We start from the raw sequence: 22,898 nt of genomic DNA, 5'->3' as shown, positions 1-22,898 counted from the left end.
TGTTTTATTTATATATTTAAGAATAAAATTAATTTTTTTTTTTTTATTTTAGTATTTATTTATTCTTTTATTTTTTTAATTGCTCTGATTCGTTTACATGATTCATGTTTTTTTTTTACCATTTTTCCTTGTTACTTTTATATATTTATCTATTTTATTTATTTATTTTATTTTTTTATTTATTGATTTGTTGATATTTATTTATCTTTTTTATTTATTCATTCATCTATTTTATCTTGTTACTTATTTTATTTATTTCTTGTTTATTAGTATATTCCTTTATTTATTTTTCTTTTTTAATTTACTAATTATATTATTTCATATATTTCTTCTTTTATTTATTGATTTTATTTATTTATTTACTATTTCCCAACTTAAAGATAAGAATTTACTAAATATGTCTTTAATACCGAACTACAAGCTTTAAAGATACTCGAAAGCGACTTTGTACCGTCTAATTGATTACTCAAATATATCAAGAGAATTAGCTTGGAAGGAGTTTTTTGCGATTTTTCTCAAAATATTTTCATTAATAACACACCACCCACATCAAATAACAAACAGCCAAGAAATTTGAGAAATGTCTCTAAAAAGCTATTTGAGTTGACTTTGTGAAAGTTATTTAAATTGCTTTACCTAACAACAAAAACTAAACAAACGTGAAAGGTATCTAAAATTCGTCGTATTACGCAATTTCTTCATTTATTTATTTATTTAACTTTCGTTTATTTTACTATGTTTTATTTTATATCGCTATTGTTATTTTTATTATTATTTTTATTATAGGAATTGTGAAGAATATATATATTTTCAAATGAATTGATGGAACCCTCAGGGTCTTTCATTTGAATTAATTAGAGGAAAAACGGATGTTAATTGCAAATTTGCATTAACTGCTCCGGGATGTGAGCATGTGAACAAAGGTTAGCTGTACGCCTCACAAATGTATATTGATAAAATGAAAGTGTAGGTGAAACTGAAACTGAAAATGAAAGCGTACTATTGCTGTCTTTTTCTTACAAGTCAGTCAAGGAGTGAGAAGATAGCATTTCTATTTTCTGTAACATATTCCCGTTTGTTATACAATTATTATAATTTATATACTCATTTAAGCTAATCGTTGTTAGTGTATATAGTTTAGATTGTGCTTTTTCTTATCGTATATATCAATTTTAGTGTTAATTTTTGTTATTGTTACTATATATGTTGGTAAGCATGTACGCATGCATATGTTTCAGCATATATGTATGTATGTATGTATATATGTATGTATGTATGTATGTATATATATATATATATGTATGTATGTATATATATGTATGTATGTATATATATGTATGTATATATATATACATGTATATATACATGCATGTATATATGTATATATGTATATATGTATGTATGTCTACTATATAATGTTATATTATTAATAATAAGTGTATTTATTTGGTACAATGTTACACTTATATACTGTTATTGTGCAGATTCCAGTGGGGAGTTTGTTTGACACAAATACATAAATAAAGTACACATTCAATTGATTTATATTTATGTATATAGAGAAGTGTAACAAAATAAACTTTGCACATATTGTACGATTTAGGCATTTGATTCTTTAAGATTTTGCAAACGTGCCAATTGATTTGAATCCAATTCCTCAGGTATACTGGCACGGCCACCTACTACCTGCTTCGGTGCCTGAACATTTTCTTCTTTGTTTTCACTGCCGTTCGCGTAATCCTCCGTGGCACCCCCAGCAAACGCATCTTCAAAATTCACTTCAAAATTCGCTTCGAAGGCATCCGCATTCGCATTGTTATCGGGTAGAGTTGCTGCGGTTGCAGCCGCATTCTCATTGAAGGGATCTTGAGCCTCTTTTAAACTTGGTATATCAGAGGTATCAAGATCCTGATCAGATAATGATTGGGAATCGTCTGGATAGGGCGAGGGCGAAGTTAAGGTTACAGTAACAGTACAAGCCTCTATGGCTTTCCTACCTTCAATTTCTTTATCAATCGATTTATCGATTTTCTTCATATCGCAATTGTCCGCATCGTCCTCGCTAGCAGCCATTTTCTTCACTGTGGCAGTTTTTACAGACGCTATGGCCGCTTCCTTCTCCTGAGTACCATTGCAATCCTTTTCTTCGTCTAGCGGAGGGAAAGATTTACCTGAACCGTCTTCAACCAATGGGGTTGCAGCGGTAACAACTATTTGTGCCATACCTAAATTCAAGGAATCCTTAGTCTTACTCGTGGCAACAGAGGTAACACTTAAGGTCGTCGGTGCCCGCATAGTTGGCGGCTGGCTACCAGCATCTTCCGCATCGTGCTATAAAAATAACAATTAATAAAAACTTTATGTAATAAATTATTCTAAAAAATTCTTAATATATAAAAAAAAAAAAAATCAATTTCGTTAATATATTTTCATCGGCTTTACCTCATCTCCTGGCTCTTGCACCAGCACTGTGAGCATTAAATAAAAAAAATTTAATTATTTTTCCCGATTCAATGTTTATCTACTTATTGAAAAAAAAAAAATAAGAAAAAAACTCTTCTTAAATAGTACTGAAAAAACTTAACACATATATCTAAACTAAATTTTTTCTACATTTTAAGAAACTTTACAAAAAAATACGTGCGTTTTCTTACAAAAACACAAAACACACAAAGAAACCGAAAAGGAATTCGTGCCTGGTGTTACAATTCCAAACATTTTAGAAACTTATTAGGGCTTTCAATATTACATATCCGAAAAGAATAAATAACATAAGGATAGGAAACTAAAGGACGAACAAAGGGAGAAACAGCACAACAACTCAACTATCCATCATTAGCTTACTACACAAACAGTGACAATTGCATACGAAATCTATCGCTATATCCCGTCAGTGTGCATAAAGAATTTTTTTTTATTTTTATATAAATATAATAATTTGAAATAAATAAATAAGAAGGCGAAATACGATAAGTTTTTATATGCTAAGAAAGGAAAGAAAGGCTTTTCCTGGCAATTCTTTAATAAACTCGATGCATATACAATTCAATGACATTTCACAGCGCATTCAAGTCAACTGAAATGTAAAATTTCAGATACTCTTTAACACCTCGCCTTTTAGTTAACATGAAAACCCACTTTCCCTTCAAATCGTCTCTAGTAATTTCATTTGAAGAATTATGTGCTATAGTCCTAGTAATGTTGTGTGACGGACTGTAACACCTTCCGTTCTAACAGCCTCTAATCACTTTATGAAAAGGACAAGCAATCTTACTAGAAAACCTATTGCACCTTCCGTTCAAATAATCTCGAGTAATTTCATGAAAAAAGGACTATAGCACCTAACCTCCAAATAGTCTTCTGGTAATTTTATAAGGATGCGTATGGCGCCTTCCCTATCCCACTACTAATCGTGCTAGAAAAATCATAGCTAAGTCAATTTTTTTAATAAGTAAAGCAGTTTCCGTTATGGATATCTTTTCTTATTTACTCGCGTTACGCGGTGGTCTTGTTTTGGCTTTTCGAAAGAACAGATGTCACGCAACTGTTCTTAATCCGTTCTAAATTGTTTCAAAGAAAATCGAGAAACAAATCGTACGATGGTTTTTGTCTTTCATAATAATCAAGCGGGGCATAAGCGATAATCATATTATTTTTTTTTTCATGAAATGAAGCTTGCTTGTTGCATCAATGTCCTCTTCGATCTTTATCTTTATTCAGTACTTTGCTAACAAAATTTCATAAGTTTTACTAATTACATATTATATATATCGATTTTGGACGCGCATGAATGGTTTGGAATTCATTAAAGTAGTGACAAACGATTGAATAAATCGCCAAAACGAAGAATTTTTTCACATTAGAGACAAACCTGATTGATCTTGCTTTCACTGTAAATAGTTCTATAAAAGTCAAATGGACTTGCAACTTCTGAGAAATGTCACTCCAAAGATGTCGTTAACGATTGCTATTTGATTGATATTTTTATTAAATAACTTAACTATTTGCTAAAGAAATGTAAATAAGTACGGACTTATCGTAACGCCTTCTTAGAAGAAAGAAGATATTCATTCGGAACAGAGGAAAAAATTAATTGCCCGAAAAGGAGAGAGGAGCGGTATATTTCACATATATACTCTCCCGTAAATCAATTGTTAAAAGAAATTTATTACGCGAGAGAAAGCGGAGAGAAACATAAATTGGTTTTACTTTTTAGATATCTCTCTCTCTCACTCTCCTTCCAAGCAAAAAATTCAATTAATTATAAAAATATATTATAGAATTATGACAGACTAAGGAAAACATCAAAAAGGAATAAAAATAAAAGGAAATTGTGTTAGAGGAAATTACCCTTTTTCGCAGTTGATTTTTTCAGTGCTTAAATGAAAATAAGAAGTAATAAGCTCAGAAGAGTGCGCAGAGAAATACATAAAGGAGAAAATTAAACAAATACATATATAAAGCAACATCGGTGGTAGGTGATACGCTTGAGATAAATAAGATCACAAAATTGTTTGCTCTTTTTTTCTTTTTTTTTTTTGTGATTGTTTTTCAGTGAAATGAAACACTACAACTGCAGGAATGCCCGGTGCCAGAAGATTAGCGCTTAAACAAGCTTAACTGCAACGAAAAAGCAAAAAAAAAAAAAAAAGAGAAAGAAAACCATACAAAAGGCCATGCAAACGACAGACGTCGTATAGCAAGCGGGATACACACACATTTATGTACTTCAAGAAATATACACAACACCAAAAGTAATAAAATCGAGCCAAGAGACATTTTTAAGGACTATTGCTGGAGAGAAAAAGAAAAAACAACAACAAAATATGAAATGAAATAAATCAGAGAGTTATTGATTGGAGAGGTTTTCTTCATTTAAGTATCTCCGGAGAGTTTGGCACTTATTTGCGCGTACACACTCAATACAGTATAGATGGTAAGGTATGGGGAAGCGATCGCTTTTCATTTTACCTCTAGAGTTATATGGAAGAAGCAGGTATATTCAAATTCGTATATATATATACTTATATAAAAAGAATACAATTTAAGAGAAACGAAATTACACAATTTCAAAGAAACGGAGAGAGATTTATAATGTATCACATTTAGAAAAAAAAAAAAAAAAAAAACAGAAAAAACAGAAAAAACCAAAACATTTGAAAATGAAAATTGATAAACATGACAGAGTTCAAGTCTACAGGATTTCTGTAGTGATGTGAAGAAGGAATATATGCATAAAAAAAATTAAATTAAAGAATTGTAAAAGAATCTTAGAATCACCTGGCGGTGGCATGCTAGGAGCAGAGCCGTTCGGAATGTAGCCACTGTCGTCATCTAAAACGTTAAGAATTTTGATTCAGTTCGCAGTCCATTCGAGGATTCTTGTATCATTTAACTTACCTGCGGTGTCTTGAGATCCAAACATATCTTCGGTTAATTCGTGAGCATATTCGGGTGGTAGAGCCGGAGCTGGTGGCAATGCAATACTGGGCGCAGCAGTAGGCGGCGGTGAGGCTTCAACGCCTTCGGACAAAGGTTCACCGTTTTCGTCGCACTCCTCTACCACTAGCGACGGAAAGTTACCGAATTTACCATCCAATTCACCCTCCCACCATCCATCATCTACCCCGTGAGCTGTTTTAGTTACAATCTTAATTATTTGACCTTCCTCAAAGGTCAATTCATCCTCAGCGGTAGCATCATAATCATACAAGGCAATACAATATAGCACATCCAATTTCTTCTTTTGTGGGGCCATAATTACAGAAACTTGATCCGGCGATTGCATCGAGTCCACAGTTTGATCTTCATTGTCAACGGTATAATCGACGGACGAGAATGAGATTTGCGAACGCAATTGATTGGCAGATGTGCCATTGACAACGGCATCCTGTTCAATATCCAAATAATTGTGTGGCACATAACCCTCCTCTCCACGATAATTACGGGCGCGCAACCAACCGTCACCATCCCCTTCGCCAATAACCTCTAATTGTTCGTTTTCCACGATCGTTAACTCATCGGGATTTTGTGCCTAGGATTAAAAAAAAAATCAAAAAAAACAATGCAACTCTCTTCCATCTCTTTCTTAGCTTTCTATTCGCGCACTTACAGTGTAACTATACAAAGCGGTACATTTGAATATGACCTCTTTAGGTTCCGGCGCAATTGGTTGCTCATCTTTCTCTTCTTCCTCCTCTTCGCCCCAATTAACTTCGGTAGGGTCTTCCCAGCCACCGGTTGTCGCTGCTGACATCATTGGCATTGCCGCTGTTGGCTCCGGGACTTGTTCCTCGACTTCTATTTGAGTATTGAAAATCAATATGTATACGAAAAGCGTTCGAATATTTACGCCACGTACCTTCTTCACTGTCACTAAATGTTCGATCACGCGTCAGCTGTGTCTCCTCTGAAGATTTACCTGGAGCCTGAATCGGTGCATTACCGGCATCTTCTTTATCACTATCGTAAAATGAATCGGAGCTGGGATTTTCCTAAACCAGATAATACAAGTTTATGGTATAACTTTTATTTGAACCCTTTCCTTACTCTCTATCTATCGAATTGGACTTACCCCTTGCCCTGACGCATCCGTGCGCATAGATATAGAACTAGCAGACCGTGTCAGCTCTTGAGCCCCAATAATTTCAGCTTCTTGAACCCATTCATCCACATTTATGCCGCCCTCACGCAGGCATTGCAGACAAGCCTCCGCTTTAGCTTTTTCCGTTTCTGATCGTCGTATCATGTCGCGAAACTCTTCAATTTTGGTATCTAAATCAGGCCCGTTAGGATCGTTGGGATCCGAACGTTGACCCGAATCTCTGAGTGAAACACAAATTGCTAGCTTTTTAGCATTCTCCCTTACCGACAAATTCTCTTTGACCACACGTCCTGCTAAATTTTTCGCTTCCTTTGTTAAGGTTTCCACGGCAGATTCATGTTCGGTGGTGACTTTGCGGACCGGATCATTGTCGCAAGGCTCAAATTCGTATTGTATATGCTGCTTAAGCACTGGATAAAATAGATAACAGCACTGCAAATTATACTCGCGCGTTAACTGTTGGGCCTGATCCCGTATCTTTCCAAAAGAATTTTGGGTAGCTGAGCAAGTAAGCAGTTCGGTACGCCCCATTAGGGTTAGATATTCGGCCACTCTCTCAAACACATAATTCTCCATCGTAGTCATGGTCGTTTGTAGATCAACAGTGAAATAACGATTCTGATGCGCATTACCGGCCGCTAGGCTAAGTATATAATCGTTGCGCGCACCCGTCGACTTTTCCTCCAGCAATTCTTTACGGGACGTTACACGTGCACTATTCTTTTGTAAAGACGTTATAGACTGAAAAAAGGAGCCTTTTTTCTTTTTCAGCTTCTCCTCAATATCACGAGCCTTATCGCGCACGTCATGGGCGCAATGTTCCTCATCAAAATATTGCTTTTTCGCTTTATCTAAGTCGCCAATACTCAAATGCAATTCCTTTTGCACATTCACAATCTGCGATAAGGCCTTCTTAGCTATGGCCACCTTATAGTCGCGCAACACCTTCGCCTCATCGGCTATTTGTTGTTGAAAAACTTCGATTGCGGCCAAACGGGCCCGCGCTAATTTCTCGTTCTCCTCAAGGACCGTACGCCAAACACTCCACATGTTCCTAAAAAATAATTGCATAGCAATTTCAAAATAATGATTAGTTAACAGTGAATTAATTGCCCAAAGCTCATACGATTTCTTATGATTTCATAATGGCTTCAAGTCGCTTACCATCTCTCCTCCATTCCCTCCATTTTAATGTCTGGTATATTCGGGATTTTCTTGTTAAGATATTGCGATGAGATTTTCAGCAATGCCTCGCTATACGATTTCTCGATGGCCGATCGCTTGATCGTGAATTGCCTTATGTCCTCGAGTAAGTCGCATTCATGTTGATTTTTCAACTGCAGCTTGGCTACTTGTTCGGTGTGTAAATTTTTTAGGAATTTCACATAGTTACCCTAAACCGATGAAACAAAAGCCATGAAAAATATTCATAAATGTAGCGAACGCATGGACATAGACGGTATTCCTCACTTCCCGATTAGGAAATGGGAACTTCTTAAAAGTAATTTGACGCAATTTGGAAACGGAAAATTTTGTAAAAAGCACTAGAAAGCAGTTTAGCCAGTTGATCTTACCTTACGCGGTGGAGGCTGCATTTTTTGTTTAATTACGAATACAATTAAAATTTTCTATTTTGCTTTTGTTTTTTTTTTTTTCTTTTTTTTTTTAATTTTTGTTTTTACTTTTTCACTCACGAGAGTGGGTAAAGACAGACAGGCAAGCAGACACACGCACCCACCCGCTTACTATAATTGATAATTTTTATCTACGCTCGAGCTTTACAAAATAATGTAAATAATGTGTTAATGTGTATGTAAATATATTTATATATATATATATATACTTATATCTATCTATGAATGTATATATATAAATATATATGATATATGTGCATGATATATGTGTAAAATATGTAGGTGTGAATGTACGTTTTATTGGATTTATTGATATTAAAGCGTTTCTTCTTCTGTTTTATTTTGTCTTCATTGGCGAATCCACATTATTGGATGTCGCAGTTGTCCTTCCCCTAAATTTATATGGGAAAAGCGTGAAAATGTTTAGATGCGATTAAGCAAAGGTCCAAAAATTTGTCACCACGACAATACACGGATTAATTGTAAGTGTGTTTGCAGACTGCAGACTAATAATGGGTCGCACGCTTATGTAATGTGGAACTACATTTTTTTTTTTTTTTTTTTTTTAATATTATTTTTTTATTTTTTTTTTTTTATTTTTTTTTTTTTAAATGTTCGATTTTGAAAGAAGTTGTTTTTTGATTTGTGTGCTTGATTCCTCCACGCTTAGGTGCACTTTGCGATTATTATCGGGCAGGACGGTGGGGGCAAATACGTTAAGCTTTAAGCAAAAATTAGTATAGATTCGAATCATTATTTAGTTAATTATGCGTTTGGAAAATAATCGAAAATTAGAGAGAAAAGAACAAAAAAATCAATGCTAACACTTTTCTTGGACATTTCTTTTTCTTTTTAAATGTCCTTGGGAAACGAATAGTTTTCACTTTCACTACACAGAGTAAAAAGAGTAAAAAGATGAAAAATCAACTTCTTTTCTTTTTTTTTCTTTTTTTTCTATTTTCCTTTTTGTTTTTTGTGTTTTTTCTTTTTTTCTTCTTTATTTTTTCTTAATTAAAATTGATTTGTTCCATTTGATGTTTTACTTATCGATTTAGTTGTTTGGTTGGTTCGTCAGTGTTGGTGGCAATGTTCTCGCTACTGATTTGACTTTAGATCTCATCGCAGAATATTTTAGTCGGTTTGCATAATTTTTAACTGGAAATCACCACATGGTTGTGTGAAGGTATTCGGTGAGCGTAATTTTCCAGCCTAACCAGCCAAGCGGTCGCAATTGCCTTCGAATAAGGGTAAAATTGTACCGTAAGTAATACCAAAAACGTTTTCATGTATTGTTATGCGATTCATTCATAAAACTAACGATTGGAATTCAGCAATGATATTTATATGGAGTTTTTTAGTTAAGACTTGCGCATTTTGAAAAGTTAGCGCACATCTCGCTCGCTCTCCACGCTCGATTAATGCACAAACGGTTTCCTGAAATCATAATTCATATATTAAAGGTCAAAGTTATTAGTTGTAGAATGTTCGCATATCAGTCACACACATTCCCGAAAACAAGGTTGCCAGTTATGATATGATTGTCTTATCATTCTCCAATTGTTTTTTCTTTAGCATTTATCAACAGAGCACAAAAATATTGATAAGATATTTTACGCATTATATAAACTTATACCTATATATCTACATTATATACATATATGCATATATAAGGTAAGCTATATAGGTTTCACAGATCCGTTTAATATACCAATTTACAGCGAAACAGCAACAATTTACTAATGTACTTTCAGGCGAAGTGTATATGGTATAGAGCCAATACAACCAACACATTCATTCGTGATGTCAACTTCTCAATCGAACGATAGTTACAGTTATATCTTATATAAAAAGATCTGTTCTCCATTTTTCAATTTATTCCAAAGTGCACCTCTTTTCATTTCATAAAAAACCGCCCGTTTAACTGGTATGCCTTTGGAGAGCGATTGTGCGATTTTTTGCTTTCCAAAAAAAGATACTCCTTTTACTGTTATACTACTGGTCTTATCTATAGCGTACGGTTTCTGCTTCGCGAGAATACAAATTTATTTACAATAGAATTCCATAAAGTTTCTTGCACTTTTACATTACATTTGTTTTCAGTTCTTACGCAGGAAAGTTAATCATATTTAAAACTTCCACTCTAAGTGAAATTGCAAGCTCTTCAAGCTTGCTTGCTCTTCTATAATCCTCTTTAAACATAGGTTGTTAAGTACTCTCGAAGTTTTTGATCAAATTGACTATAGAGGGAGAATATTAACTATAAGAGCAGGCATACGACAACCACTAGCCCGAAAAGCCGTCGAGTGCGGCCCGCTTCATTGAAAATTTTAGATAACTCAATTTTTGCTCGCACATAGCAATTTTGCCTCGATAATGAACTCTGTTTAATGGTTGTATAGACGTACCCAAATGCTCATTTCATGTGGTGATCCTGGGCAACGGTCAGGAATAGTTTAAGGCTTGACTATATATAATTTGGCAACAGATTTTTCTTATCGATAGCTCAGGGCTGCATTGGAAAAAGTTTTGTTTTCTCCACTTCTTTTCTCAATAGACTGCTTCTGTGAAAGAAATACAAACTAACTGAAACTAATCGAGAACATAGAGCAGGCCGAGTCGGTTGTATCCGCCGACGCGTATTTATCTTGAGAAAGGATAACTAGGATTCAGCTAACCGGGATTGCATGGCAGATTCAACGGCAAGTGTGACTGTGGTCGCGTAAAGTAATGCCAAAGCGTTTATGGACTAAATTTAAGCTCTACAAGGATGAGGAGCCCACTCGATATCTATCTCTATACATCTCTCTAAGGAAGGAATCTAGTAGTTGCGATCGTGTATCCTGACTGTTGGGTACACCCCTTCTTGGATAGTCGTGAGCCACTTCTAGAGTGAATAATTAGAGTTGATGATAGGCCTCAACACTCCACAGAGTAAGTTTATTGACCACACATTTTAAATCAATCCGGTACTACAATTCTAGTGGGCCCCTAACTTACAGGGACCGTCTTACACTCGGGGGGGCGCCGCTTCACGCATACAAAACCCGCACAGCAGCGGATATCGTGAAGCTAAATTTTCCTACAAGTGCTCACGTTAAACCACTAGGGACATTTGTGTCTGCCTTTGCTACCGGTCCAGTCGCGCAGGTATCCAATGTGAAAATTGATGCAGAATGCCGCATTTCTAAAAGTAGTTCGATCTTGGTCTGGCTGTTGCCAGAAAAAAGTCTCCCACCCCTGTGTAAGATCAATGATATTACATAAGCAAGGCGCAGCTGGTTAACTGTTACTGGGATTTACAAAAAGAAAGAACCAAACCTTTTCTAGAATATTAAACCTAAAGGCATGACCACTAAAAGCATATTACTGGGATCTTATCTCTTCCGTGTGGAGTAGATGAAAAAGACACCACTATGTATTCTGCTCAATAGTTTATTTTTAAAGCTAATCGCTTTCATCACAAATCCAATACATGTCGCCTGAATAGCCGGGCAGGGAATATTCGCGGGTTCAAATCTGAGTGCAGTAATATTTAATTTTGGTCACAGCTATACTGAGCGACCATTCAGTGAACGCACAACACTTACCGATTGGACACACGCCCACTTGTCTGCAGCCACTTAATTATCCGCTTCCCCTTCCCCTTCATCTAACTCAATTCCTACATACATAGAAGACTGGATTCATGTTAAAAAAGAAAAACTATAAATAAATAGGTTTTCGTGGATTAGATTATAAAAATTTTATTAAATGAAAAAGCGCAATTTTTTTCCAAAATTATTGTTACAAGAGCTTCTGCTTCTTCCAATTTGGCATTTATTTCAGCTGTCTATATAACTTATATTAGATTCTAAACTGTTCAAGCCATAAAGTGGGCATTCCTTGGCAGCATTTGCAATTTCTCTGTCGCCCACATTAGCTTTAAAACTTTCATTCCTTCTCACGGCAATTCATTCCGGTCCCTTTATTCTTTTTCGTATTTTACTTAGTTTTAGATTTAGATAGGCGAATAAAAGCCAAATCTAAATGAAACATTTAAAGAGTTATCAAAAGAAAATCTTAAACTCTAAATAAATCGTATATGTCGGTCAATAATTTTTGGGAGTTGCTAAAAAAAAAAAAAGAATTTCATTGGAAATTTCGATTTTGTTGAGCAACATCAAGACATCGAGAACGACGCAATCACTCTTAACGCAACGTTTCTGTAAAATTAATATATGTTTTTAATAAAACCGTTTGTCAAGTTCCTCAAAATACGCATCAGTTGCCCAGGGAGCTTATCACCGCTTGATCGATCGAAGATTTTCTCGGCAACATCTTCTTAAAATTCCCAAATTATCACTGGGCATAAAATCCGCGAAATAGTGTGAGTGGTATAGCAACTGAAACTTCATTTCATGCAATTTCCCTCTTAGCCAGCCACACTGCATATTAACATCTTTAGGACGTCACCTATCTCTGGCACTTTTCGATTATTAAAAATAGCTTTTAAAATTTTTTTTAATGTTTCCCAATATAATAATCTTTTTTGGGCGAACACGTTCACGTCCAGTATCATTCGTGTCGTTCGGGAAGGTAGAGCCATAAAACTTTTCAAGCCTATACCAAGTTTGATCACAAAACAATCTTTTATCAACACATGCGATTCGGATTTTTCCACTGTCCAATGAAAAGCAACAAAGTTAACATCACAAACGCGTTACGACCAGCAATCCATTGTATCGATCCCTCTTAGAGAAGAGATCTGTGTCTCAATTTCGAGAATTGTTGGTCAAGGGGTTATTTCTATATTTGATTACGAATTTTGAAAAATAGGAAGAGAGAGTAGCGCCTGTCAAAGTTTAACTTAAAAGTGGAAAACATCAGGCACAATGGGAAAGATCGTGGGTAGTACATTGTTCTATAGGCGGGCAGTACGCTTAAAGAACGACCAATCGCGGTAGTGCGTTGGGCGGTATGTAGGAAACTCCAAGGCGGGTAAATAAGAACGTTGAGAAAGCGGTGAGGTTGTGGTAAAGGAATTAATTGATGGAAATATCTCTTCCATCTTTGTAGAACACTTATCCTGGATGTACCTACACATAAGCACTACACAGCTCATATTACATCGATGTTCAGGACTATCGAGAAGTTTGGAAGTATTTTCGTCACCCATGAGCACCTGAACACCGAGCCCCTTCAAACCTGACAATGAAAGAAGAAAGAAAACGCATAAACGGCCGTTAATGAACATCAAGAAGAGAGAAGGAGGAATTATCAGAGCCTTGTGATACGCCGGCATTTAAATACATAAAATGCTTGTCTTAAATAAGATTAACTACGGTTTGATAATTTATAGCAATAGCTGCAATAGCTGCCTAAAACTGATCCATCATCAAGCTTTTCGAGCCAATGTCTATGCTTTCAACAATTTAGTAGACTATATATATTTTAATATCTAAAGCCATTTCCAAACTTCTTATAACAAACACATTCATTCTCGGCGAAGATACTATTGCCAAGGAAACGACAGATCACCATCTCATGTCCATATGGAAATGGTGGTCGGTATCTTCTTTATACAGACACCTACATGCTGCAAGGCAAGTTCCGTTTAATCACATACATCACGAAAGTGCTTCAACGTTCACAATTGAAGCTAGCGCTATCCCTTAAGCTATAAATCTTCCTTGTAAAAATAAACTCGAAACTTGCATTATCACTGATAGCCTACGATAAAAGCTACTTTCTGCTGGATCACTATTAACAAATGAAGGAACACCACCGCAAGTGGCAAGTTGATCAACTGACAAAATCTGCTTATTGGAACACACTGGGAATAATGTACAACGTATTGTCTACTCTAACATATATGTGCAATATAAACAATAAATATTCGCTTACTCATTGCCAAAGAAATAAATATATATAGTCCTAACACAACATATATAGTTAGTCTTAACACAACATATATACTTAGTCTTAACACAACAATACCACTAGATCCCTAAGGAACCTCCTCCCCCAATCTGCAACAGTAGATAAATTCTTTTAATAAACTACTTTTACTACTTTTATGATTGCCTAAACTTTTGCTTTCGTACGTACGGAAATCAGCTACAGAACGTATTACCCAAATTTGATATGTAATATTATTGAAACTACTAAACTCACAATCCAATTGTCGTTTTCAATCATAACTGATAACCCATCCATAATTATATATCCCCTCAAATTACCGATGCAAAAACAAATTCCACTTTCACTAGTTGTTACGCCAATAGCGTATGGCAATAATTAATTTGTTTTGGTGGTTCATTACGTATCTCTTAACCAACTATCGTCTGAGACGAAAACAAAAGTTAATATTCGCTTATGACTAAGATTGTCGCTTTCCTTGCTAACATTCACACTAAAAAAATAAAATAATTATGAAAGACAAAGTTATGTTTGTTCGATATTTAACTGGACTATACAAAATTTGTAAATATGGAGATAATAAAAGCGAATAATAATTTTCAATGCTTGCTAATCAAATCGAGGAACGATTTCCAATGTGTTACCAATTAGCGTTATAAAGTAAAAATGCATTATGTATTGGGTATTAACAAAAGTTGTATGCAGTTGTAAGTAAAAAGTTTAGACAAGTAATGATTTCCAATTTTTTACCAGTTGACGTCACAAAACAAAGGTTATTAACCAAAAGTATCCGAAAATTTCTCTTAAGTTTATTATTATTTAATAGTTATCATTTTTAAACTTAATATATGCTATCGTTAAAGCGTTATAATCCATGTATAAAACCCTATGACGATCACTTTTTAAATTTACCTAAATAAATATCCAAGAAAAAACAAATGCTAAGAAAAATATATAAGTTTAACCAGCACTGGATTTTTGAATAAATACAGTGTTGCCTACCTAGAAACTAATAATTGCAAATCATCGTATTGGATTAACAACGTGTACGAGGAGAACTGTGCTTGAATTTATTTCCACTTCGTGTTATCTACGCTTTTTCTGTGGAAAATATTTCACTGAACATACGCAGAGAATCTATTTTATTTGTATTATTTAAGCTGCAGAAAAATAATAAAACAGATTATGGCAGCCAAAGTAGCGTCCGGCAATACCAAAGTCTTTCAAAACGTAAGTGCTATAAAACAAATTATTAAAGAATTTAACAGATTGCGTTGTTGTTAATTCGCTAATCACGAATTTTGTTGAATACATAGCACGATGACGTTCACATATCATTCGATGATCAACAAAAGATTAACAAATTTGCCAAGCACAATGCCCGCATGGATGAGTTGAAAGTTGAATTGGAAACGAAAAAGAACCAACTAAAGAATGTCGAAGAGGCTTTAGAAGAAATTGAGCTCTTCGATGAAGATGAAGATATACCATTTCTATTTGGGGAAGTATTCTTATCACATAAATTGTCGCGTACTCAGGTATATAGATACTACTAATATATGAATAACGAGAATAACTAAATTTATTGCAGGAACTTTTAAAAGAAGTAAAGGAAAAGACTCTACGAGAGATTTCGAATATAGAGGCGCAGGCCAACGAAATCAAAGGCGAAATGAATGAACTTAAAGCTCAACTTTATCAACGATTTGGTAGCAACATCTCACTAGAAAGTGATGATTAGATAAATAACTGTGTTCTTTCATCTCAATGATAAAATCATTAAAAAGTCGAAAAGACATAAATTGTTTTATATAAAATTTGAAAGCTAACGTTGTAAGTGCACTCATCAAATTGGTCCCACAGCTATCTCATAAATCGTCTGTTCAGTTCAGCAGGTTCTTGGTGTAATTTCAAGGTGCTCCGGCGAAGAAAATGCAACAGTTAGGGAAGACTGTCTATTAAGACAAATGGTTGAAACATTTTTAATTGAAACGCATTTTTTGGCACCCCATTTGACAGCAAGTACGTTTAGAATTGCCTGCAACGGCGGATCAATCGGAAAAGTCCATGTTTGTCCATAGGCAAAAATTTACAAAAATTTCAAATACGATATTACATTTTTCAATCCGATTTTTTTTACACAGGGTTGCATATTTCGTTTGTTTAATTTTATGAGCAAATTCAGTAGATCATAGTTGTTAAAGGTTAGTAGGAGTTTTCAAAAAATTCATAAGTTAATAAGCTTGCCTTAAAAAATGAATTATAGAGGAACAATTAATAAATTGGAAACTCTATTCTTTAATGATTAAAATTCTTGAATACATATGTAAAGGATTAATTTGTAATATTCACTCAAGAGAGGAAAAAAATTTGAAGGGCAGGTTTATGTGAAGCAGTATTTTGCACTGACAGAGTTGCATCATATATTTTATTTTAAAGACTTTATAAAACAATTGTGTGTTTAACCATTTTACATTCTACAGCCTCCATTGCGTTTTTTAAGACTCGTGGACACGTTATTATTGCCGAGAGAAAAATAAAATTGTAAGAGTAAAATATAGTAGAAATTTGAAAAATATTGCAAACTAGTTGATAATATTGTGAAAATGGCTCAATTTGATTTGACTAGAATTAACTGTCAATTCTTGGACAGACATTTAACTTTTCCACTACTTGAATTTTTATGTGGCAAAGAGGTTAGTTTTACATTGTCTAATGAAACTTGTTTTCACTTTTTGTAAAAATTATAATGCTGGAAATTCTGCGTATTTCGACATTTTTGTTAGATATACGACCAGAAGGAGCTGCTCGAGTACATTTTGGAGACAGTAAACAAAACTAACATGATTGATTATACCATGGATACACGCAAACGCTTAGGTCTTTGTCAAGATATGCCTGAAGAGCTGGTACAGCGAAAAGAGGAGGTTTTAGCTACGCTAAAACAGCTTCAAAACGAAGTAGCTCCTATTATGAAGGCGACCGATATCCTAAAAAATGGGGAAAGCATGAAAGATTCAAAGACATTTGTAAATGCGTTGCAAAAGGATTACAATTTTAAAGTGGAACATTTAGAGAGTGCATATAAACTGGCCAAATATTTGTATGAATGCGGTAATTATCAGGAGTCAACTTCCTATTTGTATTTCTGCATGATTGTTATGTCGCCGAACGATAAAGTAATTATTCCTTCACTAGATTTTGTAGGCGTCTTATGAGTGTACTTATATTTTCATATTTTTCATAGAATTATTTGAATGTATTGTGGGGTAAATTAGCAGCTGAAATATTGACTCTTAATTGGAACACAGCTCTGGAGGATTTAACACATTTACGTGAATATATCGATAATGCGAATTTTACAACCCTTCAGGCTTTGCAGCAGCGCACCTGGCTCATCCATTGGTCCGTTTTGGTGTTTTTCAATCATCCAAAAGGACGTGATCTCATCATAGAGATGTTTTTATACAAACAATTATATTTGAATGCCATTCAAACTATGTGCCCACACATTATGCGTTACTTGGCCACTGCCGTTATAATTAATCGTGGCCGGCGCAATGCCCTGAAAGACCTCATTAAAGTTATTCAACAAGAGTCTTACACCTACCGCGATCCTATCACGGAATTCCTGGAGTGCTTGTATGTTAATTTCGATTTCGAAGGTGCACGCCTAAAATTGCACGAGTGCCAAACTGTTATTCTTAACGATTTCTTTATTGTCGCTTGCTTAAATGAATTCGTCGAAGATGCTCGTCTCATGATATTCGAGACATTTTGCCGTATTCACCAATGCATCACTATTAGCATGCTAGCTGACAAGCTCAATATGAATCCCGTCGAGGCCGAATGCTGGATCGTAAACTTAATACGCAATGCTCGTCTTAACGCAAAAATTGACTCAAAATTGGGTCACGTAGTTATGGGAACCCAACCATTGAGCCCATACCAACAACTGGTTGAAAAGATTGACTCCTTGTCAATGCGATCTGAACATTTAGCTGGCCTAATTGAACGTAAAAGCAAACAAAAGAATCAAGAATCAGTAGACTCGTGGAAATATTACTCGTCTTAGGTTCCGAACTCTTGGCCCAATAACTACAGCTCTTAGCGTTAAATATTCCCGATTAATATTTGATTCATTAAAAAATGATTAACAAAAGAATTCGACAACATCGCAAGCATTCGAGGCTGAAATGCAAATTCAAAATGGATGCGATTGTAATAAGTAATTCTTTTATTCTTCCATTCATTAATATTCGAATAAAAGCTAAGACTAAAAATAAAAGTAAACCAAACTTATATATTAAACAAACAAATTAAGGAAAGCATCATTATTTGCGTTTGGAGGAAATGGTTTAGCCTCACTTGTGCATCGACTTCAATTAAACGGTTAATTGCTACCTGATTTTTGTAGTGAAACTGCTTTTCTGTGGTGATTTCGCCACTAACCAATCCCTTTTCGGTAAGTTCTGCAAATAAGCAACCCATTTCCGAGCGAAAATCATCCATAGTACGCCATATACAATGCAAACGACGGACTCGATATAATAGCCATCAAAGACGATTTTACACTCGCCACCGGCCAAACTACATTCCTTCATGAAAAAGTCATACATACGATCAAATGCGCCAATAGGAATTTTAACATCTTACCTCCTTCTGCTTTTTACTCGAGCAATTGTTATCCATTACCAATGCTGGATTTTTATGAACGCATTCCGTCCACGTAAGCACGTCAACAAGCCATAATATGGCAGTGTTGGCCCAATTGCCTCCTAAATTGGAGAGTGTATTTAAGAAAGTCATGTACGTGCCACCTACGGCAGGATCCGATATCGTAGCAAAAAATGCCATAACTGCCACAAACATACAGTATAAGAAGATTTGATAAAATGCATAGTTCACCACTAGCAAGACATAGTAATAGAAGGGCACATAACCGCCGGATATCATATAGGGTGTGAAGTAAGCGATAAGAGTAGCCATTGACGCGAAAACTATACGATAAGGTATAGCACTGACATATACATCCATGGGTCGAGGGCCGTTAGTATAACGGCTTACAATTAAAGGTAATATTATCTGAAGTGGTATAACAGGAACCACAAGCAGTGCTAGTTTTTCCTTTGGCACACCGGCGTCAATTAGTTTCAATTGAGTTACTGCATCAGCGGCAGAGAAAGTTACTTTTGCAGTGAGCAAAATAATCGCCAATATTTGTATTGGTCGCATTCGTATCATACTAATTAAAATTTTATAACTTTCGTACAAATTGAGTTCATATATATCCGAACGTCGTCGTACCTCTGAGTTTCCCACAGCTGAGTCGTGCTCTTTTTTAAAAATTGCAACTAAGGTGGTAGCAAGAAGAAAGCACCAGCCGCAAAACCATAGAAACTCAGGCAATGTGATCATACCGTGATCTTTCGGTACTGACCGCAAATATTTATTACAAAAATCCTTTGATTCGAACGCTATAAACGTCACATAGCCAAAAAAATAGCCAGCTGTCTGGCCAACACTGTTACATGTAGAAGCATAACTTACGTTGCAGCTTTTCAGCATCGTAAGGGCCCAGCCGTCGACGGCAATATCTTGAGTGGCAGCTAAGAAATTCAATAGGAAGAAGACTAGTGTTAATAATGGTACATTAGGTTCTTGTCCATTTCCACCCAGCCATTGTTCCACATGCATAGACAAAAATAGCATGAAAATTCCAATCATATATTGGCTCGGCACAAGCCACGACTTGCGGCGTCCGAAGCTTCGTATGTAACATGAATCGACGATGGGTGCCCACAACAATTTCAGACTAAAGGGCCACAAAGTAATCGAGAATTCAGCTTGCTCCCGATAGCTCGCTCCACGATTCTGCAGCAACATGGGAACAGCCGCAATCAATCCAATTGGAATTCCTTGGAGAATATACAAGAAAAGCAATAAGGCAATATTTGCCTTATCTCCACGAATGTCAGTCTTTTCGTGCTCTACACTCTCTCGACCTTCTGTAGGTGGTAAAGGGAATTCATCTTTACCCTCTGAATCTCGACGACGCCTCAAGCTCATTGTATTGGAAAATTATATACAGTTCAATTGATCCGGAATCGGCCAAAGAAAATTTCAAAATAAAATAAATGCAGAATAAAACGACACGTCAGCCCTCTGTTGTCATTGGATCAAGAATTTGGGATATTTTCAATTTTATTTTTATACCAAGTTCACATAAGAAACAAAATGCGGCACTTGCACTCAAGCTTTCAAACAGGAAATATCTATTCAGCTACTTTGCGCAAAATATGGAATGATTTACCAAAAAAAAAAAAAAAATCTGACTGCTTTATTTGCAGATACAAGATATGTCTACTTTTTTTTACTTTATTTATTTTATAAACATCAACGTGCGAATGACAAACGATAAGTAACCGACACGCAACACATATTTAATCATCAGTTTCAACCAGTCATTCGTTCCAACTTGTAATATTATTCATCGGTTTGTTATGTGCACGTAAGTCTCGTAAACTTATTTTTTTTTCCCGTTGCCGCACGAGCAAACGCTTATTTACTAGAGTTGCTTCATACATAAGAAATAAATCTAAGCGTGGCCCTTTAATTCAAATTCGAATTCCCTTTTTCCAACAACAAACTTATGATTAGAACTAGTTCTGGAAAAGGAAATTTTCTTTTAAGTATTAAGATAAACCAAGCCGCTAATATGGCTTTCTTTCTTGCTTTTACCTAGAGATGAGGAAACAACAACACGTATTTATGGCTTTTGAACGATGCTGTTAGTTTGGTAAAGAGCAAAACATGCTTAACGAATATAATACATAGTGGCAAAGTGCCAAACGAACATTTATACATATCCTAACACATCTTATATATACCAACCTGATCGCGCTGTTACTGTATCGTGCATATGTTAGCGGAACAATCAAGAACTCTTTGTTGATATCAAACAGGTTTTGAATTTTGTGTACAATGCAGGCGTTGTGTACATATATTGTCCCGAAAATTTTTAATCTAAACGCTATATATATTGTACACCTTGGCCAAAATTGTGCAGAACATTACTTTTATGTTGGTTCACTGCATGTTATCATCGGCTATAGGACGCCCTATTCTGTTAATTTAATGATTTGCAGGCTTGATTGCGCATATATTTAAATATGTATTTGTATCCAATTCAATTTGTAAGCATTAAATCTTTACACCTATTTTAACTTTTTTTATGTTTAGCGTTGCTTGTTCCTTAAATTTCTTTTTCATTTTTTTTGTTTTTTAAGAATAATAAAAAAAAACTCTCTGACCCTATTGTAATACTAATAGTGCCGACAAAATGAGGCTTTTTCACTTTTGTGCTATTATGTATTGTTTTGTTTCATTTTATAACGCGGCAGGCATTTGTGACGGTTTGTCGTAGTTTTTTCGTTGGTACTTTGATCTTCTACGTTAGTAAGAATCTTCCCATCTACGATGGACCTCTGGCGAAAAATTAATGATCTTAACATGCACAGCCTGAAATTTTTCATTTTTGGGTGGTATAGCGCAGAGGCGGTACTTGACCTCATCTCCTGGCATCGGAACATACTCGCCCTCGATGCTATAGATGTTAGTTGTAGATGTTGGCGGGGGAGAGTTACGTGCATTTTGGATCAATAGAAAGGAATTTTCGCATAAGCTTTATGAGTGAAAGCGTAAATGTCTAATAATGAAAATGTACTTACTCGGATATGTGGCAAAATAGATCCTCGCCGCCGGCAGTTGGAGTTATGAAACCATGGCCTTTAGTACGACTAAAGGATTTCACAATACCGGTAACAATCGGATTTTCCAAAGCACGAGCAGAACTGTGAAGAGAATTAAAAACCGTATGAAATCATTTATTTTATCCGATTGAGATTGATACGAATAGAAATGCAACAAGCTCGCTCGTAATTCTCTTATTCTACCGATATAACAAAATGAAAGATTCTACCTACGTTGAGGCAGTTCTAGTGCGTCTTGTTATAATAGGGCTCGGCAATTGCAGAGCGGAAGAATTGGGACTATTGCTAGTACTGCGGCGACAAATTGGTACTGGTGGCTTTCCGGGTGTAAGCTTTTCCATTGTTTCGGCAGCCTGAGACATTTATGTAAGTATTTTCAAGTTGTTGGATTTAATAAATTTCAGCAGATTGAAACTCGTTAGGTTTTTCAAAGTGGTGAGTATAACTCTAATTCTTTAAATTCGCTTATATTCCGCAAAGGGAGCTGCACTGTATTTTACTTCGAATTATCATACGTTTAACACTAGAAGCTAATTAAGAACTACCGCAAATTTCCTATAATGTGGCAAATTATTTAATCAACTATTTTTTTGTACACAACAAAATCAACTAAAATGATTTTTCAGTGCTGCCAATTTCACAATCTATCTACTTGCAATTCGGTGATAGGGCTACCCCACAGTTTTCCTAAGCATAATTCAAAATATGATAATTGATTATGTTTTTAGCAAAATATTGCAAATTACCATAAAGAAATGTCAGATCACAACCATTATTAATTATACCAATGATTATTATTAGACAGATCAATTATCAGTAATAATAAATAAAATTATTCTATCATTTCGCAAGCTGTTGTGTTTTTTGTTTTAATGTCTTCTGAATAAAAATAAGCCGTCAGAAATGCAGTTTCAATAAAAATTCACACAATGATTAACTTTCACATTTTAAATGTGTAATATACATAATATTACATATCACTCAATTTAA

The 22,898-nt window shown here is 35.1% G+C and overlaps 5 protein-coding genes across 10 annotated transcripts; 2 read left to right on the top strand and 3 right to left on the bottom strand.

Moving 5' to 3' along the window:
- Nucleotides 1-1,366: 1,366 nt before the first annotated feature.
- Nucleotides 1,367-9,366, bottom strand: LOC119645137 (protein nervous wreck). Of its 6 annotated transcripts, XM_038045087.1 has the most exons (13): nt 9,064-9,165; nt 8,179-8,380; nt 7,769-7,998; nt 6,575-7,658; nt 6,362-6,494; nt 6,113-6,300; nt 5,401-6,034; nt 5,281-5,334; nt 4,351-4,377; nt 2,443-2,468; nt 2,226-2,331; nt 1,998-2,150; nt 1,367-1,934 (listed from the first exon to the last, which is right to left on the bottom strand). In XM_038045087.1, the coding sequence occupies exons 2-13, from the start codon at nt 8,197-8,199 to the stop codon at nt 1,600-1,602; spliced, it is 2,991 nt and encodes a 996-aa protein (XP_037901015.1). In that variant the 5' UTR covers nt 8,200-8,380; nt 9,064-9,165; the 3' UTR covers nt 1,367-1,599. The 6 variants fall into 6 exon arrangements, with proteins under 6 accessions (XP_037901015.1, XP_037901014.1, XP_037901012.1 ...); XM_038045086.1 differs by having other exon boundaries at nt 1,998-2,331; XM_038045084.1 differs by lacking the exons at nt 4,351-4,377; nt 9,064-9,165 and adding an exon at nt 9,282-9,366 and having other exon boundaries at nt 1,367-2,331.
- Nucleotides 9,367-15,218: 5,852 nt separating this feature from the next.
- Nucleotides 15,219-15,927, top strand: LOC119645138 (probable prefoldin subunit 4). The gene is made up of 3 exons (XM_038045090.1): nt 15,219-15,366; nt 15,453-15,674; nt 15,728-15,927. The coding sequence occupies exons 1-3, from the start codon at nt 15,322-15,324 to the stop codon at nt 15,875-15,877; spliced, it is 417 nt and encodes a 138-aa protein (XP_037901018.1). The 5' UTR covers nt 15,219-15,321; the 3' UTR covers nt 15,878-15,927.
- A 669-nt stretch (nt 15,928-16,596) lies between these two features.
- On the top strand, nt 16,597-18,309 carry LOC119631611 (eukaryotic translation initiation factor 3 subunit E). Its single transcript, XM_038023989.1, has 3 exons — nt 16,597-16,832; nt 16,923-17,315; nt 17,384-18,309. The coding sequence occupies exons 1-3, from the start codon at nt 16,743-16,745 to the stop codon at nt 18,209-18,211; spliced, it is 1,311 nt and encodes a 436-aa protein (XP_037879917.1). The 5' UTR covers nt 16,597-16,742; the 3' UTR covers nt 18,212-18,309.
- A 41-nt stretch (nt 18,310-18,350) lies between these two features.
- Nucleotides 18,351-20,622, bottom strand: LOC119631610 (acetyl-coenzyme A transporter 1). Its single transcript, XM_038023988.1, has 2 exons — nt 18,793-20,622; nt 18,351-18,734 (listed from the first exon to the last, which is right to left on the bottom strand). The coding sequence occupies exons 1-2, from the start codon at nt 20,203-20,205 to the stop codon at nt 18,537-18,539; spliced, it is 1,611 nt and encodes a 536-aa protein (XP_037879916.1). The 5' UTR covers nt 20,206-20,622; the 3' UTR covers nt 18,351-18,536.
- A 407-nt stretch (nt 20,623-21,029) lies between these two features.
- On the bottom strand, nt 21,030-22,535 carry LOC119631612 (cold shock domain-containing protein CG9705). Its single transcript, XM_038023990.1, has 3 exons — nt 22,122-22,535; nt 21,867-21,989; nt 21,030-21,742 (listed from the first exon to the last, which is right to left on the bottom strand). The coding sequence occupies exons 1-3, from the start codon at nt 22,268-22,270 to the stop codon at nt 21,592-21,594; spliced, it is 423 nt and encodes a 140-aa protein (XP_037879918.1). The 5' UTR covers nt 22,271-22,535; the 3' UTR covers nt 21,030-21,591.
- Between the last annotated feature and the right edge of the window lie 363 nt (nt 22,536-22,898).

Source organism: Glossina fuscipes, unplaced genomic scaffold (genome assembly GCF_014805625.2).
Source record: "Glossina fuscipes isolate IAEA_lab_2018 unplaced genomic scaffold, Yale_Gfus_2 1, whole genome shotgun sequence".
Taxonomy (NCBI): Eukaryota; Metazoa; Arthropoda; class Insecta; order Diptera; family Glossinidae; genus Glossina; species Glossina fuscipes.
The sequence above is the reverse complement of the archived record's forward strand: the minus strand, read 5'-3'. Positions and strand labels throughout refer to the sequence as shown.

Excerpts from the sequence above, each read along its gene's own strand:
- LOC119645137 (XM_038045084.1), bottom strand. The coding sequence starts at position 8,199 with ATGCAGCCTCCACCGCGTAAG. Across the intron at positions 7,659-7,768 it reads GAGGGAATGGAGGAGAGATG|GAACATGTGGAGTGTTTGGC; the intron begins GTAAGCGACTTG and ends ATTATTTTTTAG. Across the intron at positions 2,332-2,442 it reads TGCAAGAGCCAGGAGATGAG|CACGATGCGGAAGATGCTGG; the intron begins GTAAAGCCGATG and ends TTATTTTTATAG.
- LOC119645138 (XM_038045090.1), top strand. The coding sequence starts at position 15,322 with ATGGCAGCCAAAGTAGCGTCCGGCAATACCAAAGTCTTTCAAAAC. Across the intron at positions 15,367-15,452 it reads ATACCAAAGTCTTTCAAAAC|CACGATGACGTTCACATATC; the intron begins GTAAGTGCTATA and ends TTGAATACATAG. Across the intron at positions 15,675-15,727 it reads ATAAATTGTCGCGTACTCAG|GAACTTTTAAAAGAAGTAAA; the intron begins GTATATAGATAC and ends AATTTATTGCAG.
- LOC119631611 (XM_038023989.1), top strand. The coding sequence starts at position 16,743 with ATGGCTCAATTTGATTTGACTAGAATTAACTGTCAATTCTTGGACAGA. Across the intron at positions 16,833-16,922 it reads AATTTTTATGTGGCAAAGAG|ATATACGACCAGAAGGAGCT; the intron begins GTTAGTTTTACA and ends CATTTTTGTTAG. Across the intron at positions 17,316-17,383 it reads TTATGTCGCCGAACGATAAA|AATTATTTGAATGTATTGTG; the intron begins GTAATTATTCCT and ends TATTTTTCATAG.
- LOC119631610 (XM_038023988.1), bottom strand. The coding sequence starts at position 20,205 with ATGAGCTTGAGGCGTCGTCGAGATTCAGAGGGTAAAGATGAATTCCCT. Across the intron at positions 18,735-18,792 it reads CGAGTAAAAAGCAGAAGGAG|GAATGTAGTTTGGCCGGTGG; the intron begins GTAAGATGTTAA and ends TTTTTCATGAAG.
- LOC119631612 (XM_038023990.1), bottom strand. The coding sequence starts at position 22,270 with ATGTCTCAGGCTGCCGAAACAATGGAAAAGCTTACACCCGGAAAGCCA. Across the intron at positions 21,990-22,121 it reads CGCACTAGAACTGCCTCAAC|TTCTGCTCGTGCTTTGGAAA; the intron begins GTAGGTAGAATC and ends TTCTCTTCACAG. Across the intron at positions 21,743-21,866 it reads CTATTTTGCCACATATCCGA|CATCGAGGGCGAGTATGTTC; the intron begins GTAAGTACATTT and ends TAACATCTATAG.